This window comes from Etheostoma cragini, chromosome 7, assembly GCF_013103735.1.
Source record: "Etheostoma cragini isolate CJK2018 chromosome 7, CSU_Ecrag_1.0, whole genome shotgun sequence".
In the NCBI taxonomy this organism is placed as follows: Eukaryota; Metazoa; Chordata; class Actinopteri; order Perciformes; family Percidae; genus Etheostoma; species Etheostoma cragini.
In genome coordinates, this window is record NC_048413.1 from 17,188,658 (window position 1) to 17,207,364 (window position 18,707).

Sequence of the window (18,707 nt, forward strand, 5' to 3'; positions counted from 1 at the left end):
CCTCAGTGCACTTGTGCTGCAACTGCTTCGACCTTTTATTCAACCGTTCTGGGATGCTACCGTTTCCTCATTTGACTTCTCATGTCAGAACTTTGATCCTGAAGGGGAACACAGCAGAACAAACACTATAAACAAGGTCATTCATACTACACACACGTTAGAAACCAGAGACAGGCAGTGGGAGGCCCTTTACTAAAGGATTGCTACTGTTTTATTTGGATTCCCCACATTGGTTGATGAAAACTAAACATCTGTGTTGCTGTGTCTCTTCTCTAATGCGTAAACAAACCAAAGGACAGAACATTCTCTACTTTTAAAAGTCTTATATTCTTAAAGAGGCCTGATGCCATAATGCAGGTTGCGCTAGAGGCCATTAGAGCACAGTGAAGGTAGTGCAGGTGGACGGTGAGGCTGCTGATTCATCTGCAGACAAAGCAGGCAGCAAGGCGAAACCAGACAGTATTATGATGCTGCATAATAGAGCAGGAGGAGGAAGACTGGACAACAGATGCTAATAGTTTTGCTCAAGACCAACCATTCTCTACTGCCTGGACTTCTGACACATCAAACCAAATAACCCGATATGGAACATATAAACTACATTTTAATATAGCTGCTTAAAAGATTGTTTGTTGCATGATTAATTAATTCAAAAATAATTATTTAAAAATCATAAGATAGGATTTTCGTTTTAGATTCCGTCTAAAGTGTGCTTATGTAACAATTACAGACCTCTACATGCTTTGTAAGTAGGATAAACCTGAAAAAAATGTGGTTTACAATTATTGTACAACAGCTAAACTATACTGTGACTTTATACATTTTCTATAACTGCTATACTTTCCATTTTTTTTAAATAATTTTTATAACACTATACTATACGATTAAGACAGGAAAGTGGGAGAGGAATGACAGATATATAGAAATATTTCTATAAGCCTTAGGAGTTTTGTGCCACAAATAATTACAAGTGGCACATCAGCACCATCAACAGGAAGAACATTCAAACTAACTATTAAACAGCCAGCATCAATACTAAGTGCAAGATACTTTTTAGAACAAGGAAACCGTAAGAAAAATACTTATATCAATCTACATTGAGAGACGACAGGTGATTAAAAACTCAAAGCCTTTATTTTACACTGCAATACTAAAATATTTCAATACAGAAAGTGAATTCCTGCTGGCATGTTCAATCAGTTGTTAAAGTCCCTTTGAAGATCTCTTAGCTCAAACATTCCAACCACTTTACAATCAGGATAAATAAAAACACATCCTGCCCTATTGAAATGCTATTTGATGATCACATTAAAAAGAAACCCACCAGGTAATACTTTTATCAGTGACAGATACGAGGAATAAAGAAAACCATTTGCTGACAGAAATGCATGTTTTACGTTAAAGGCAGACTGTTTCACAAGTTTGTCAAAATAAATATGACCGCTGCCAGGCTGCAGGTGTGACTTCTTACCTAATTGTGACATTTGTAGGTATAAACAAATACCTCTGCCCAATTGAGTATGGTCTGCTCTACATTTGACTATGGGATGGTCCAAGGTTTCTTGCTAGTGAGGTGAAGAAGATCCTTTTCAGAATTAAGGCAGTCGTGCAGCAATTCCATTGTTGGTTTGTGCCGGCCCACCCAACAATATCTTCAGCTTCTCCATAACTGACTGCAACCTGGATTCAGACGAAAACCTGGGCTGTCCATGTCCGAAGTCCCTATACATGTGAATTAAAGTGTTGGCAGTTCAATTAATGTTAAGTCAAAAATAAGTCAACTGTCAAGAGTGTATTATACCTAGTCAAATTCAGTTTTATTTCAGACTTCCCTTTGATTCACAAAACATAGAAAATGCATTCGTAACCACTTCAAACACAAACTTTCAATGGGAACTTGTCAAACATTCACCACATCAACCTCAAACTTCAACACACTTTCAGTGTTTTGCCCACACAGACTCCACCAGCACAAAGTCACATTTTCACACAGAGAGGGTGCTAACAAGGAGAAAAAAAATAAAAGCACACAACCAGACAAAGCATTCACATCAAATCAGACAGCAAGAGAAAGCTACGAAGAGATACAAATATTCATAGCACTTGACATTTCACTGTGTTTTTAAAGAATTAAAGATAGAAACGATGAGGAAAAAGCAGAGAATGTCCTTGTGATGGTCATCAGGGACACACTCGTACTTGCTTCTTCCTCTCACACTCGCACAAAGCCACAGGTTCTTCTCAACTCTCGCAGGCATGTCTCTTTTAAAAAAGAAAAGAAAAAAAGACTAATCTGCACAAACAGTCCATCTCACACGTCTTTCATTTTTTTCTCCCGTTCGCCCACTCTCACTCGGTCCAACACCAATCCCACTCATTGATCTTGAAAAGCAACAAGAGCAGACAAGATTTCTATATCCATAAAAAGGGGAGAGGAAAAAAAGACAACACCCACCGTCTAACACAGTATATGCAGAGTGAAGCTGTGTTCTTTGATGGCAAAGCATTTACACATGGGAAGAGGGGAATTGATACTGAGATCTGTCGAACATTGCTGCCAATGAGGCGCTTCCTCCCGGGAAATTGGGAAAGAGTTGGTGAACTGCAGAAGAGACTTTCATGAAGGCGTTTCCAAAAGACGTCAAACAAAAACAAACAAAATGATGCAATCAACTGCTTACAGACATATAATCATATCAAGCCCATTTTACAAGGGGTTGAGGGGGCTCTTGAGATACTCGTGCATGTTTATAAATATTTATCTTGCGTGCTCATCTCTAACATTTTTTTTCAAAAACCCAAAAAATGGAGTGTAGCAGTTTTCACTAACAAACTAAACTTTTCACCCATTCAATGCATGAGTACATAATCAGTCACACACAAGTATAAATCTTTCTCTTTAACAAAATAAAAAGGCAGTATATTTTTTAATAATAGGAACATAAGATATAAGCAGTTCCCAGCTGTAGGTATACTTACCAGATTAGCCTAAAAGCAACAGAAAAGCTGAACTCAAAACTATCTACACTCCCCAACTAGAAGGCTTAGACTCCATAGAGGTGCCAAAGCCAGAGGTGAAGCCACTGCTGGAGGCGGTGTTAGCGCCTGCAGCCCAACCGAGGCTAGCTGAACTGGGGCTGCTGTAACTGGTGGTGCTGGAAGAGCTATAGGTCGGGTCTCGGGTCGTAGTGGGAGTGCCTGCCGTCGTGCTCATACCCTGCTGGTTTGCCAGCATGCCCATCATTCCCCAACTGCTCTGCAGCGCTGCCTGGGCAGCAGCCACCATGGCCGGGTTAAGGCCGAGAGCCCCAAAGTTAACCCCCCCGCTACCACTGCCTAGCCCACCACGATTACTGCCATAGCCCTGACTGAACCCACCAGCCCCAAACCGCCCTCGATCCATCATTTGCCTACTATTATTGTGTTTGGGCTCAGCATTGGAGATGTGAACGCTGATGCCCTTGATGATCAAGTCCTCTCCACACAGGGCTTGGGCAACCTGAGAAAGAAGTGAAGAGCAGATTATAATTTAAGACATTATTATGCTATCAATTTAAAATCCAACTGCCATTTATGGGGAATCTCACCTGGTCATCAGCAAACGTGACAAATGCAAATGCCCGGAATGGTTTGGGGATGAAGACATCAGTGACTTCGCCATACTGCATGAAGTACTGCCTCAGTTCATCGGTTGTCATGTCCTCTGTACAGCGGCCAACAAAGATTTTACGGCTCCTCATTGGCTCATCAGGAAAGGCCTGAGACGACAGAGGCACAGCAATTACGCAATCTAGAAACAAAGCAAAACTAGAGCAGATATTTTGATCAATTGCAATTTAGTTAATATCATTCCAAAACTTAAGTCAAATTAGGAGACAGACAGCAAAAAGTGCTGAAACAAATTTTCTATCTGTTGTTTCATTGACAATAATAGTTGATGGTTGTTTGCAGTTTGTCTTTTAGGTTGGACATAATTTGTTGATGCAAAACTGTTAAGCATCCTTAACTATTCCATTTGTTTGCTTTAACAAAATTCTGGTTAACATAAAGGAACATAAACACTTTGTCAAATGACTTTTTTTAATATAAAAAAGGCCACATTTAATACCAAACTAAAACAAATTATGTGCAACATAACACAAACACTCACCGTTTCCAAAAACACTGCATTGTTCATTCTACTTTCATGTTACTCAGCAAGAAAATAAAGGATTCACCGTGTTACTGAAATGTCTGCGGATATTATAGCCCGACTCGAGAAATGTTACTCTCTTTATATGGTGAAATCCAGCCCCCTCTACAACTGACCTGGGCGGGTCTCTATCTACCTGGGCGGGCGCCCATGTAAAAGTTATGTATGGGAACACTGTATACTCTTTAAATGGGGCCCAAAATACCTTTGAGTTGGGAAGTTTGCAGTCACACCATCGTCCATCAATCATGTGTCTCTGAGCAATAACTTTGGTTTGTGTCTCATACTCAGTGAACCGGACAAACCCAAATCCTTTTGAGTTGCCGGTCTTTACATCTCTCTTGACCTGGAGTGAACACAGAGGACATGTGAGCTGTATTACCATTTTTAACTAAACCAGAAACATGACAAAATAGTCTTATTACATTCTAAACCTGACAAAGAAATGTTGAAAAAAATACTCAGATGAGATGTCAATACCTGCACCATAATGACCTCCCCAAAGGTTGTGAAATAATCTTTCAAGTCTTGTTCTGTTGTTTTCCACGGCAGCCCAAGTACAATGAGATCTGACGTCTTCTGAAAGCCCCTTTTTACTTTTACAGCTGAGGCAGCGTCTATTTCTTCCATCTTCCTTTTGTTATCTGTAGAAAATAAATAAAGATATAGTTAACTGAAATAACACATGTAAATATAAAAAAATAAAAAGTTAACCTGACCCTCTGAGCCCTTTACTGTCTGGTAGAGATGGAAACACAAAGAGTAAGATATAGTACATGAACAAAAGTAGTGAACACCTCCACAGAAACTCATCTGGTATTAGAACCTCTTACTCCAAACCCATGCGCATTAACCCAAAAGGTTTTACACAAGATTTGGACATCTAACTATGTCTGTGATGTGTTGGGTGGATAAGGCCTTGCTCAATCCAGTTCATCCCAAAGAGGTTTGAGGGGCTGAGGTCAGTCGCAATCTGTGCAGGCCAGTCAAAATCGTCCACACCAAACTCATAAACCTTTACTTTATGTACCTTGCCACAAAGATGGAAGCATGCTATTGTCAAAAAAATAACTGCATGATGGATCATTAACAATTCTTAGTCTGAATGAGACCAAAAATAGTTAAAATGAATGCAGAGGTACTGATTCCACTTTATTGTTGTGTTTTGGAGGCAGCGGTTGGGGTGTTATTGTTGAACTGTATTGCACTTCAACCGTTTTTTTGTATTTTGACCATGGCAATTTTTGAACGATAACGTTACCCAGCCCTATGTACCTTTGATTATATACAATAATAAATGATGAGCCCAAGTCATTTACACCTCACCTTTGGGGTAATTAACGACATAGACCAAGCTTCCCCAGTCGTTCTCTGGTGCATGCAGGACACCCTCCACAAGCCGGACTCCCCTCATGCACTGGGACTCTGGGTTCCTGTAACGCAGCCCGCACGCCCCTGGAAACTGTGCTGCTACCGATGACAGTAAAATAGTCCCATCGTCCTCTGAAGGGATCTCCATGGGCTCTTCGTTTTCATCCTCAGCCACACGAATGTACAACTCTGACATGGTGTCTAAATGGCTGAGCGCTGGTCTGAGTGGAAGCAGCAGATGATGCACACGAGTTTGTAGCGTCGACCGTCGCTGAAGTTGACTTAAGTGAGTGACGCAACTGAAATGCAAGAGCAGTCAATCGTAGACAAACTGTGTGAAACGTTAACACTCACTCAACAACTCTAACATTCAATAGCTTGCAGCTATAAATATTGTATATGTGTTCTTCTCGGCTCACACCACGCGTAGCTAAACAAGTTAGCCAGCTAACGTTAGCTAACAAGCTAGCAAACTCAAGACGGCTTGGAAAATGAATGACCATCCAGTTTCGCGCTCGTTTTCCCCTAACAAACACACGAGCCCTCCTTTCTCTACGAGCGTAGGACCGAAAATTGTACGCAAATAACAATAACGACAATGTACCTTTTATGTAAGATTTAAGTACGAAATCGTAAACCGCAGAGAATATTTGCAACAGTACACGGCTAACCTCTGTAACCTCGAGCTAGCTAACAAAATGGCTGCTTACTTTCTACGTACTTTGTCGAGATGACATCACCCAGTTGGGAGGGCTCACTGTTAGTTTTTTGTAGGGACGGCAAAAAGTAAAATTAAAAACATTTAGTTAATAGTTAGACTTCACGTCAACAGTTTTCGGTTACCTTTTTACAAAATTTAGCAACATGTTAAGTAGTTAACTTTATTTAGTGCGCCTTGTTTCATAACTTACAATGGGCAAAGTTTAAAGATCGACATGTACCCTTTGAAGTCTAGCCATAACGATTCACATTAAGAGCTCAAACAAAGGGTGCGCACTGGGAAAGAGAAATATCCTTTATTTAAATCCATGACACCATACGAATTGAGAAAGGTTTCGTCCTTTTTGTTTAGGCTACATTTTTAATACGCTATAATTGTGATAAATAGGATATGTCTAATAGGCAAAATTATCTTTGCCAAAAACTGGATATTAAGGGCTTTATTTACAATACATTATCATAGACATATGTCTATGTTAGAGCATTATCCCAAATTCTTAAGTGACAAATGAGAGGGTCTACAATTGCCTCAAACCCTGTTTTTTTCACACACGCAAGAGACAGTGATCATTCTTTGGGACTTTTATGTCACTTACCTTTAACAAGCCAAAGCCAAAAGCAAACACAGCTGTGTTTTTCCCCTTCCCAGTGACATCAGCCCACTTGCCTACAAATAGGCGAGGGTGAGACTTCCCACTCAAGTTTTCATCAGTGGAAGTGAAATGGATCACATTCAATTTGACATCCGTCTTAGAACTATGTGAGTAGCATATGGCTGCACAAAATTGACTTGAACTATTCCCCATTTTCAAAATGTATGCTCAATTCTATACCTTATTTTTTTCTGCAGTGTTTTACAATGCTTTATCATGAGGACTGTGCTTTGCATTCAGGAAAGACAATGGATTGATACCCCGACAGCAAGATTAACAGGTAAAAAAAATTTCTGTGATGAAAAACAATTGTTAGTGATGCTTATACAGGTTTACTAAGAAATAAATTGCTTTTATACAGAAGGAGATGTGGCATGTTTTTCTGAATACATGGAGATGTGGATACACAGTGCAAGGATTGAAGGGTTGGGACTCTGGCTGTCTGGGGCCTTACAGATCCAAGGTAATCCTTTCTGGCACAATAAGTGACAACATATTCACATAAATATGAGATAATATGTCTCTGAATTACTTCTTTGTATTCCCACAAGTCAACCTTGCTTCTCTGGATCACCTAAATCTCCAGCTGTCTGACTGTGGATTTGCATTGCACAAAGAGGCTGACAAGAACTTTATTTTTAGAGTCAGTTACACTGGATGTTTGGTCCAGCAACAGGTATGTCACTCTTTTAAGAAATATCTAATGACAAGACTCTGACATCTGACCTTTGGAAATAGGCCTGGTGGTAATTCTCTGGCTGCATCTTAATGTTTCAGCATGGCTACCATGTCCTGACAGTGAATTTGGTGAAGAGGATAAATCGATTCAGAGGCAGACCTCATAGTTTCATAATGAAGTGCCCCCGGGTTTCTGTACTGCCTAGCAGAGAGCAAATCCAATGTGACCCGGAGTATATTCAGGTAACTGCTGACTGGAGTTTTTTGTAACTTTTTGCTTTTTGTTAGTATTTTGCTGTTCTGATAAGATTCATATGTGTTTGTAGGTGACCAGACAAGTTCCGTTTGACATCTGGGACAACGAGGTAGACATTGAAATCAATCCTATGATGAAATCAGCTCTTTAAAATATGATTGCATTATTAATAGCATTATTGAATTATTAATGAACACTTATTTTGGAAAATATGTTTGGATGAAAGAAAGAAAACAGGCCGAGTGAATCTGTCTGACTGTCAAACTGTTTTTTTGTGTTTGCATGTTTGGTTATGCATTACAGCTGCAGTGGTCACTTTCCCTGAGCAATTACCTCATTGTAGCTCTGGAGGATGCCAGCCTGATTCAGATGAATATTGACATTAACGGACCAGACATTACAGTTCAAGGCAGGAGAAGGGAGGTCTTGAGCCCTGTCAAAGTAAGTCTTGTATTCTGCCACCTAGTGACCAATGGCAATATTACAACTAAAATGTACTTCTTTACTGTATTTTTTGGATGTCTTTGGTGAACACAGGTAATGGAAAGTGAAGGGGAATTCTTGGCCTTGAAGCTGGTCAGTGGTCAGTTTGCCTACAGTATGGAAGCTACGTGTCCAAAAGGTGGGTAGCAAGCAAAGAATTAATACTGGAAGTTATATACCTGTTTTCACTCCCAACTTGTAAAATACTGACGCTTAGTGAGTGACGTTCATTTTCAGATCATAAATCACCCTTTAGCATCTGTATGGAACACACCGGGCATAGCAACACCTCGACCACGGTAATTAGTTGGGGTGGTGGATGGGTCAGGACACCAAAGAGACCGGGGTTCATGTCCCGTTCTTCCCGTATTTTACCAAAACGTACATTTTGTAACCCCACCCTGATCTTTTCTTAAACCTAACTTAAACCTAACTTTCTCATGCTTGTGCCCCATGCCAGTTAAACGTAGGCCTACGCCCATGACCCAGAGAAAGTTTGTATTCACTGTTTGGACTTATAAAATTTTGCACACTTTTACCTAATTGATCTCTTAAAAGATATATAAAAGAAACCATCTGAGAAGTTTAGGTCCCAACTACAAATTGATGTTTTGTAAGCCAGAAAGGTTGGTTGTGCTTATATTTGTTTAAATTAATATTTAATTAATGAAGTAGAAGAATGACAAAGCATAAAATGGAAATACGTATGTACAGTACAAGTACTTCAAAAAAATGTACTTAAGTATTTCCACAAAGAAAGGCAGTAACATTTTGTCCCTGATGTAAATTTCAGTGACCACGTTCACACCAGAGGAGACTGTGCTGCACATATTTAAACGCCGAATGGGTTTGACCAAGAGAGGCAGCGCTGACGAAGCACTGACAGTCAGTAATGTGTCTGTGAACCAGACAGATAATTTCACTGTGCATGAGACGAGTGAATTTCTGACACTGACCATTCCAACAGCCCAGATACTCCAGACCAAGGTTTGTGCTGAAACAACAGTTAGCGCTCTCATGTTTCCAAACCACAGTTGATTATCATACTGGTAATTGTGTTTCTGACATTTCTTAAAATGTAGGTAATGTGTGCCTTTTCCCATAAAGGATTAATTACAGTGTAAAACATCTAAACAATATTGTTTTACAGACCTGCACAGACAGCAAACAACTCCTGCAGCTGTTCTGTAGGGTGGATGTTGTGCTCACCTTCAGAGAGACAAATCACAAAATGCACTGGACCATGGAGAACGCACTGCCATGCACAGGTGAGTGTGCTGCTGATGAACACAGTAAAACTAAAGTGGTGATTAATTATTGGATGATATTTTGACCACTAGCCATTGAAAGGCTTTTACTGTAGTCCCACCCGGCACTTACTTTTGTTTGTTGCTCAGTCAATTAATCATGTAACTTTATGTTGCACCTTTCACACAATTTAAAGTGACATAGAAGTTAAAGCAACAGTGATTGATGGAAAACAAAATAAGACCAACTAACCTCTTACCAAATACGATTTAAAAAAATCTAACAGCAAAACAACAGAGAGAAATGAAACTTTAAAATAAAATGATAATATAAACACATATTTATATAGTACAAGTACTGAAGTACTAACTGAGCACTTAAACCTAACATAGAGGAGAAGAGAATCTTATTGATATTAATCTATTTTCAGCTTTCAGTCTGGCTTGTTTTCAATGTTTGCATAGAAACAACTTACCTGATCAACTAGGATCTAATTCAGCTTTACTGGTAGTTTTGTTATAAACCTTATAATAACACTTACAAAACATATGGACCTCTATTTGATAACCTACAGTCTCATTACGGACTACAGTATTATTCAAAAAACCTTCAAGCAATTATGATTCCAACAGTCATAATAATATAAAAATGTTAACATTTTTGAGTTAACGATCTCCTGTAGACATTCTTAAAAGGAACAATGTGTAGGATTTATTGGCATCTAGCGATGAGGTTACAGATTGCAACCAACTGAATAACCCTCCCCTCACTCCTTCTTTTCCAAGCGTGTAGTAGAACCTATGGACGCTTTTCAGGTAACGTAAAAACAGGAAGGCCCTCTCTAGAGCCAGTGTTTGGTGTAAAAACATGGCGGTACAGTATGGCGGGCTCCTTGTGCTCCCTATGTACATATAAAGGGCCCATTCTAAGCTAACGAAAACACCACAATTCTTATTTTCAGGTGATTATACACTAATAAAACTTACTATTACTAAATTATGCATATTATATCCAAATCTTGCCTTAAATCTATACACTGGTCCTTTAAGACATATACAAATATAAATTAATTAATAATTTGTGTCTGATTTGATTTTTCCACACAAAAGTTTAGCTACATTGTTACAGTGATGGGCAAGATAAATGAAGGCTCTCCTCTGAAGTGCACATCTGGCCCATGCATGCCTTCAGAGTGGTTACCCACATTAACAACAACTGGTAGAAACTATGTCTCTCACGCTTAGGGAATCCTATTAATAATGCGGTTCATTTAAAGGTTTAACTGCTGGACACAAGATGTCTCCTACTTCACTAAAAGGTCCAAGTTGTGATGTCACAAAGTCCTGCTTATATGTCCACGTGTTAAAATCTAATTTAAGATGAACACAGAAGCTCCCCCCCCTTCAGCAGGTGAATGTGAAGTCCTGGGGTGAAGTGCAAACAACGAAGAGGGGTACAAATACGGAAAATAAATTTTTGAGTGGAGGGGGCCAGCTTGTCAAGTTGGTAAAATAATAATAATAATACATGGACGTATTAGGTTATAGATTTACTGCAGGGAAGCGGAAATAGAGTGTTATGGAGAAAGTTTGTAAAATTTTGCAAATGATCCTAACCCAATAATGCTAAAAGGCTATCAATAAGTCATTATTAGAAAGGATAATAAATATTGCTAATGGATATGAACTAATCAGTGTTGGGAGTAACGCGTTAGAAAAGTAACGCAACTAGTAGTGTATTCCTTTTTGCTGTAACGCAGTATATAACGCATTACTAATTACATTTCGGTAACATTATACTCGTTACAATCTCAGTAACACGAGTTACAATGCATTTTAACGCAAAATTTAGAGGTGTAACACCGCGAAACATTCTTCACAGGAAAAAAAATGCCGTGAGTAGCCTATTATGTTGCTGTATTCGATATTTGAGATGACAGAAACATACATTTGCGAAATGGATATTATTATCAGGAGTTATTACGCTGCATTGAAGGGAGGTGCAGTCCCGTCTCTGTTCCCGTGGTCAGAGCCAGAGACGGAACGGACAACTGTCCCCAACAGGTGACGGTCAGCACGGACAGCAGTGTGTCCGAGCTGCTGGCAGGTAGAAACATCTCGGGAGTAATGTTGAGGCTTGCTACATAATATCATTGCATTTTATCAGCCGCGGAGGGTAACTTTGCCTGTTGTGGAATGGCTTCGAATGACGACCGTGTCTTTTACTGTGACTCTTTGTTCAATATGTTGCAGTTTTACAAACTAGAAAGTGAACAATTTAAGCTTGACGAACGTGTTTTGCATCTAGCATCTTACGTTCATCTCAGTAAGCTAGCAAGAGTACACAACAGAAAACCTCCGTGTAGGTTGCTTCAAAATAAAAGCACTTCCTGTGACGGTTCGCAGTAAAACTAAATTCCTGTTAAACAAACAAGGTTATGTACCTTTTCACATATCAGCTGTAAATCAAGTACTGTAAATAATGTAAATAGTGATTTTCAATCACACTATAAGTGACCATTTCCTTTAGACAACCTTAGTTTTAAACTAAACCAAATGTCTTATTCAAGTGCTTTACAAACATTTTACAACAATGCCATACTTCAATAGAACTGTAAGGTAGTTTTTATTGAGTATTTTCCTTTTCTCTTACCCGCTTATTGTACGTTTTAATGATCTATTTTTTTAGCTTTACTTTGCATATTCATATACATTTTACAAAGTATTATGAATGATCTATGAGGTTTTAAAGTGGACAAAGAGGAGACTTTATTTTTCAGGTAGTGAAATTCACACGCTAGCTGCCAAGTCAAACTTCCGGTGTTATTTTGGTAAAAGTAACTCAAAACTAATGCAAAAGTAGTGTAACGCATTACAATTTAGAGACAGTGATGTTGTAATATAACTATTTACTCAAAAATGACAGTAACTAGTAATCTGTAATATATTACATTTTGGTAGTAACTTGCCCAACACTGGAACTAATACAATTGTTACTAAAATGATGCAATCCACAGCCAGGCCTGCTGAGTCACACATCACATCCTCTCCTGGTCCAAACACCACAACCCCGTTCACGTTCAACTTTGACCACACAAGTTCAACGACAGAACAACCGCTGCTGGACCGTCTAAATGAGAGACGATTTGAAGAGATGACTGCGGAGCTTTTCACAACTAATTCACCTCACACACAGACGGAGGCCCGTAGCTTTAATTTCCACACTGATGAGATGTCAAAGAGTGGAAATTTGTCTTCTGGGCTTGACAGAGACGCCATTACTTCCAATAATGCCACTGAAATAAGCTTTTTTGATTTGATAAATGTGACCACACATACTTCAGCAGAGTCAGATTTCCTTGAGACATCAGCCACAGCTGAACCATCAGAAACATCTGTCCTCACAATGGTTCCACCTGAAGAAGAATACCAACAATTCAAGACAACCAGTGGGAATAAAGAGCAGCAAAAGCAGAGAAGACTGAAGTGGACCTGGGAGGACTAAAAACCTGACAGAAACAGCATTATCCAGTGCACCGATTCTGGTAGCAGGTGTCAGACTTAGCAAATTTTAACGTAAGTTGTCCAATTCAATAACCATGTTTTCCATCCCAAAAAGTGAGCATGAATTTTAAAATGAAATGTCCCTTCTAAGTCATCCTAGACTTCAAAGACCGTTTCAATTAGTGACAACACCAATTAGTGATTCACTTCTTTTGCTTTAATTCTCATTGGTGCCACGTACTGCACATCTGTTTGCAGTCTTAAAAGGTGATGCTGTGGTCAGTCAGCGCTGTGAAGGTTGATTATACAAGCAGAAATACAGCCAGACCTCTGCCAGCCGTTGCCTTAGGGAGGACATTATCCAGACGCCGACAAGGCAGGCGTTAAATAAACATGTCTCTAACAGGCTGACGTAGAGAAGACCCTGCAGATGGTAAAGCTGATGCTGCCTTCCAGAGAAGTTTTGTGTTAACTCACAATAAAGACTTGGTTTTTAATGCCACAGACTATCTACTTGTCAATGAATCTCTTTCAGACGTTTAATGTTTCTCAGGGTGAAATAGACACTTTACAAATGTGCTTTTTTTCTTCTGTTAAAAATAAACCAATCAATTGTCTGACTCTAAACATTCAGCTGTGATGTTGCTGATGTACCTGTGCTGCAGTATACTGAACCAACAGGAGAGGGCACTGTTGCATGTGTTGTCAGAAAAATCTCTCAATGGGCCGCAACATGCCTGCAGATGCTTTTTTAAATTTGTATTAATCAGTTTTAAATATACAGTTTTTTATTTTATAGTTGTCTTGTGTCGGCAGACAGTTAAGCTGGATACATACGAGTTATGACTTACTACTGAAAAATTCAAAATTTAGTAGAAAGGGACTTTTTCTTTAATTAAATAACACAAACATAATCTTTGCCAGTGTAGTTCATTCGTAGCTTTAAATATTACTACCTTATATGTATTACACACCAAGTCACAAAAATGAATCCGATGCTTTTGACTAAAATTACAAAAGATGTTTCTCTTTTGTTCCCACCCTTTTTTTCATCTTTGTTATTGTGACCTCCTGGTATGCACCAAAGCGTCTGTAAATGATAACAGTGCAGTGTTACGCAGTTACATGCATCATATACAATGGTCTGTGGGGCAGAAAATCTAAACTTCCTTGTGCCTTTGGTCCCCATCTGCTCAGTGAACTTATGAGCAGGAAATGGAATGAGTGGTGCAAAAAGCAAGCCAACATCCCCGGTTCTTTCATGTGGCTTCTCTCGGTCATTACCCTATTTGTACCGACTGTTAACTGTCTTTACAAAGTTAAAAATCTCTTTCATGTTTCACTGTTTCTTTTTAGTTTTAATTTCAGTCAGAGCATATGGTTTGCACATCTGGGAGATGCTAAGCATGGTGGCACCCAACCTCCACACACACTGCTTCTGTGAAGTGATCCATATATGGTCTTCATTGTTATTGCTCATAATCACTCATCATCATTATAAACAAGCCCTGTGTTGATTGGCCGCTTTGAGTTTGCTGTATAAAGATACTCAATAATGTCCGTATTCAGAATTTCAAACAAACATAAGACCTTTTGGGAAAGTGAAAACTTTTGCTGGTTTTATTGAGAGATGAAGCAACCTTCTTCACTCTACCAGTAGCAATATTAATTTGCTACCTGTGGTTTTCCCAGTGTCTTTACATGAACAGTTGTGCATGGGTCACATCCTTTTTTGAAACAAGGAACACTGTGGAACATTTACAGTAAGTTATTACGTGGCTTAAAGGTTTCTTCTGATTAGATTTTTCTTATCTGAAGAAACCACCTATAAAGCTGCAAAAATTAAATATTTCTAATTAAATGTTCAGACCTCCCAAAGTAGTCAACAAACTGTCCAGCTTGTGCTATGTGACCACAGACAAGCAATTAGATCAGAATGTTTGATAAATGCATCTCATCCCAGCTTATTTGAGAATAACCACATTTGAACCTACATAATAGAAAGAGAGTGTCATTAACTGACTGGTAATTTAATGACACCAACATGAAGTCAAGAATACTATTGTGGACAACTTTGGGTCATTAAATGCCACTTCAGCATCCTCTGCTCTCCAGCTACCAGCTCTCAGCACCACATTTTGGTGAGGCAGATGGGATTTCATGCCACTGGAGAGAAGCCGGCAGGATGAGGGGGAGGAAGGCTATGTGTGGCTTTGAGTGGTTTGCTGGGCCTCTTCATCTCGCTTGCTGGGTAATTACAGAATCGTGGGTCAACCACGCATGTAACCACGGTTACGTTGCACAGTAGCAGATGTGCTCATGACATTATCCAGCACCAGAGCAAAAGGTAAATAAAAACAGATGCAGCTGGTTGCTACGGACCTTCGCTAAACTTGCATATACCCCTAATTGCTCCCATGTGTGCCTGCTGAGCTGAAGTAGTAAAAGGGGCGGGTGTGCCCTCTTTAAGATATGCCCGTGTTTCTCAACGGGAGAAATTTTTATGAATGGGACAACAAGTCTTTTGATGGTGGTTGTGGTGGTGTGTGTTTATATGTTTGTTTATGTGTGTGTTTATGTGTGTGCCTGGAATTCAATATAGGGGCAATATCAGTTGAATTACAGTTTCTCTCATTCTCTCATCCGTTTCTTCTGAGAACAAAACATGGCTCTTGTCCTCCAAGCCTTCTACAAGCATTCCCAAGTGCTTATAGGCCAGTAGTCTTGATGCTTTCTTTGTCCAACCATGCCTGGATGTGTGTGCGTGACACTGCACAATGTCAGGGAGGTCCCTGGTTGGATCTGAGCCAGGCCTGCTGCAAGCCAGATGAAATATTGAGGAAGAGGCTCGATTTCAGTGATATCCTGTCTTTGCTTGGCATCTGATTAGTGTGCGCAGCCTGCACAGGGGCTAAGATCTGGTGTGGTTTGTGATTGTGTTTGTAGATGTTTGTGTGCAGGTTTACAGATGTATTTCTAGCAGAGTCTGTGCGGTAATGACAGACAGGTTCCAGTAAGTGGAGGCCTCAGGTTGGACTTGCTGATTTAGAGGCCTGTTTTGATAAGTCATATTTGATCTTTCCCGCATCTTTTGTGTGGCTTCCGTTGAGCTGTATGTGATCTATCCTCTTCTTACACACACACATGCACGCACACACACACACACACACACTTACATGTCTTCCACTATGAAGCTCGCTGCCAACAGTGCGTGCCTCTTCTCTCTCTCTCATTAACCACAACTGTCAGATCCTCCAGATGAGGAGCAATTAAACCAGATAATAACCACTCGCCATCAATTCCTGTTTGTTGATGTTGTTGTTGTTGTTGATGTCGACGAGCTGGGGGCTCCTCTCCTGCCACCTTAGTGCTAACTAGTACTTGAGTAACACAGGAGAGCAGCAAGGGGAAAGTCTTTCATAACACTGAAAAGACCTCTACCTGCTGCATGTATGGCAACGCCAGGCTGATAATAAAAAAGGCACTGTGAATGTTAACAATAAGATCCTAATCAGACACAGCTCACAGAGGCTGCTCTTTTATCCCCAGGCTTCACAGAAAAAGCAAACAAAGCGCTGCAAACTGTCAAGATAAAACACTACTTGGGATTGGTTGTGTCTTAGGGCTTCTTAAAGGGCAGTAATCTTGCCGTGCACTGCTTCCTGAGACGACGTGCTGTAAAGACTCCTGTGTTTGCTCTTGTATTGGAGTGATAAGGCCACTCCTCATCACGCCTCGCTTCTTACAATGCTCGTCTCCCCTGGCAATGAGACGACGTGGCTGTGTTTGGGGGACAGAGAGGGTAGCCATTAAGGTTTTTTTTACACTGTAGATCAGGGGTCTTCAACAGGAGTCCAGGACCCCTAGGGGTCCTCAGATTCTCTGCAGGGGGGCCTCCAAATTATAACTTAAAAAGTCTTAATATGAATCCAACATATTATTAGCAAATAGAAAACCCCACTGATGATATGCTCACTGGCCTATAGGTAAGATAGTCACTAAGGTAGACACCCACAGATCCTAAGCATTCATCCTAAGGATTTACTGTGCCACATGTCTGTTTAACATTAAAACATGACTTATTAAAACATACAAAAAATATTTAGCTTATTTTAATAGTTTAGCATTCTACGCAACAAACAGTATGTGTAAAGACTTTAGGCAGCCCTACACATTAAACTAGGCCTACATTAAAATGCAACTTTATTTTATACAATGTAGTAGGGGGGTCCCTGCTCTGTCTCTCTTTCAGTTAAAGGGTCCTTGGCTTAAAGTACGTGGAAGACCCCTGCTGTAGACGATCGGGTAACAACAAAAAAGGGCAACATATTTCCAATGAAGGTTGAACTTAAAGTTTTTCTGTTAATTTGAGGAACTCCCTGAGTTACAGAGTTCATTGATGTTAAAAGAGTACTCAACTAATTTAGCACCCCACAAAAAGGATCTAAATCAATGCAGCAGAGCCAGAGATATCGTCTGATTTATTCCATGCCTTCTTCTTCTTTATCAAAACAGGGAGCCTACATTTCCCAGAGTGGAACTCGACTACCAGCACTTTGGTCAGAGATTCAAGAGACGCAAGTAGGGCCCAATGAAGCCTCAAGGAACTAGCCTCAAGCCCAGGTCAGGAACTTGCTTACAGGGGTCCGGTAAGCTCACTCATTTCTAAACTTGCAGTCTTCGCCTCGCTGTCTCAAGTGACATCACTTGAGGACATTAGATTTATTAGATTTCTCTCAGCTACGTCTGGAGCCACACAAGGCTCTATACCACTTTTACACACATGCAGTAGTACCTTCCAGCACCAGTAAACTGACTGTGTAAATTCCCCTTTAATGTAAAGCCTACTTGTAGGATAGGAAAAGTTGATGAACTGGATTAGTTCTAATGAGATGAACTCTACTTGACCTCAAGAGTAACGTGCATGTTCACTCTTGATTGTTCAGCTTGTGAAAAAAGTGCCTGGGATGGTTTTCCACTTCAATTTGAAGGCCGGACAAGGCATTCTTAGGAATTTAAAAACAATACCCTTTCTTTCAAAGGCTATAAAAACATGTATACAGCTGTACAAGGAGTTTCCTGATCCAGAGGCAAAATATGGTGTCAGATATTCCTATTACCAATGAGGATGACGTGGCTCGGAAAGTAATGTACAAGATGAAACTGTGGCCTGTTAAAAAAACGCAGAAAAAATTATCCAATTTCCCTTTCTCCATGGAAAAATAGACTTTGCCTCTTGTTTTGAAACCATATTTCCCTCAAAACACTCTGAAAACTAAACATAATTGACAGTGTTGGATTTATTGTCTTCTGCTCTTTTGTCTTCGCCTGCCACTGTTTGTGCCTTTGCCATAGAAACGGCAAGGTTATTTATCTTTAGAGCCCTTTTACAATAACGTCCCTTTCCTGACCAAACAACAGAGGAAATATCAGGTCAAGCCTCTTCCCCCTTCTAATGATCAGGTCAGTTCAGCCTCAGAATTTCAGACGGCTCATGCACATTCACACGAGGGCCCACACACAGCGGCGCTATTGATGAAAAGCGTACAGTTTGTGATTAAGATTTCCGTCTTGTTAGTGTGTGAATGTTTTTTTTAGACCTC

At 39.9% G+C, this 18,707-nt stretch overlaps 2 protein-coding genes across 5 annotated transcripts; one reads left to right on the forward strand and one right to left on the reverse strand.

Annotated features, from left to right (window-relative positions):
- Positions 1-1,117: 1,117 nt before the first annotated feature.
- On the reverse strand, positions 1,118-6,281 carry tardbpl (TAR DNA binding protein, like). 4 transcript variants are annotated; one of them, XR_004657323.1, is made up of 7 exons: positions 5,519-6,279; positions 4,673-4,836; positions 4,398-4,538; positions 3,588-3,758; positions 3,379-3,499; positions 2,456-2,602; positions 1,118-1,722 (listed from the first exon to the last, which is right to left on the reverse strand). XR_004657323.1 is itself a non-coding variant. In XM_034877083.1 (6 exons), the coding sequence occupies exons 1-6, from the start codon at positions 5,757-5,759 to the stop codon at positions 2,508-2,510; spliced, it is 933 nt and encodes a 310-aa protein (XP_034732974.1). In that variant the 5' UTR covers positions 5,760-6,279; the 3' UTR covers positions 1,794-2,507. The 4 variants fall into 4 exon arrangements, 2 of the variants coding, with proteins under 2 accessions (XP_034732974.1, XP_034732972.1); XR_004657324.1 differs by having other exon boundaries at positions 3,415-3,499; positions 5,519-6,278; XM_034877083.1 differs by lacking the exon at positions 1,118-1,722 and having other exon boundaries at positions 1,794-2,602.
- Positions 6,282-6,895: 614 nt separating this feature from the next.
- Positions 6,896-13,812, forward strand: c7h1orf127 (chromosome 7 C1orf127 homolog). The gene is made up of 11 exons (XM_034877834.1): positions 6,896-7,043; positions 7,134-7,216; positions 7,298-7,399; positions 7,488-7,612; positions 7,714-7,857; positions 7,941-7,979; positions 8,174-8,311; positions 8,408-8,492; positions 9,147-9,340; positions 9,504-9,621; positions 12,618-13,812. The coding sequence occupies exons 1-11, from the start codon at positions 7,006-7,008 to the stop codon at positions 13,103-13,105; spliced, it is 1,554 nt and encodes a 517-aa protein (XP_034733725.1). The 5' UTR covers positions 6,896-7,005; the 3' UTR covers positions 13,106-13,812.
- The last annotated feature ends 4,895 nt before the right edge of the window (positions 13,813-18,707 follow it).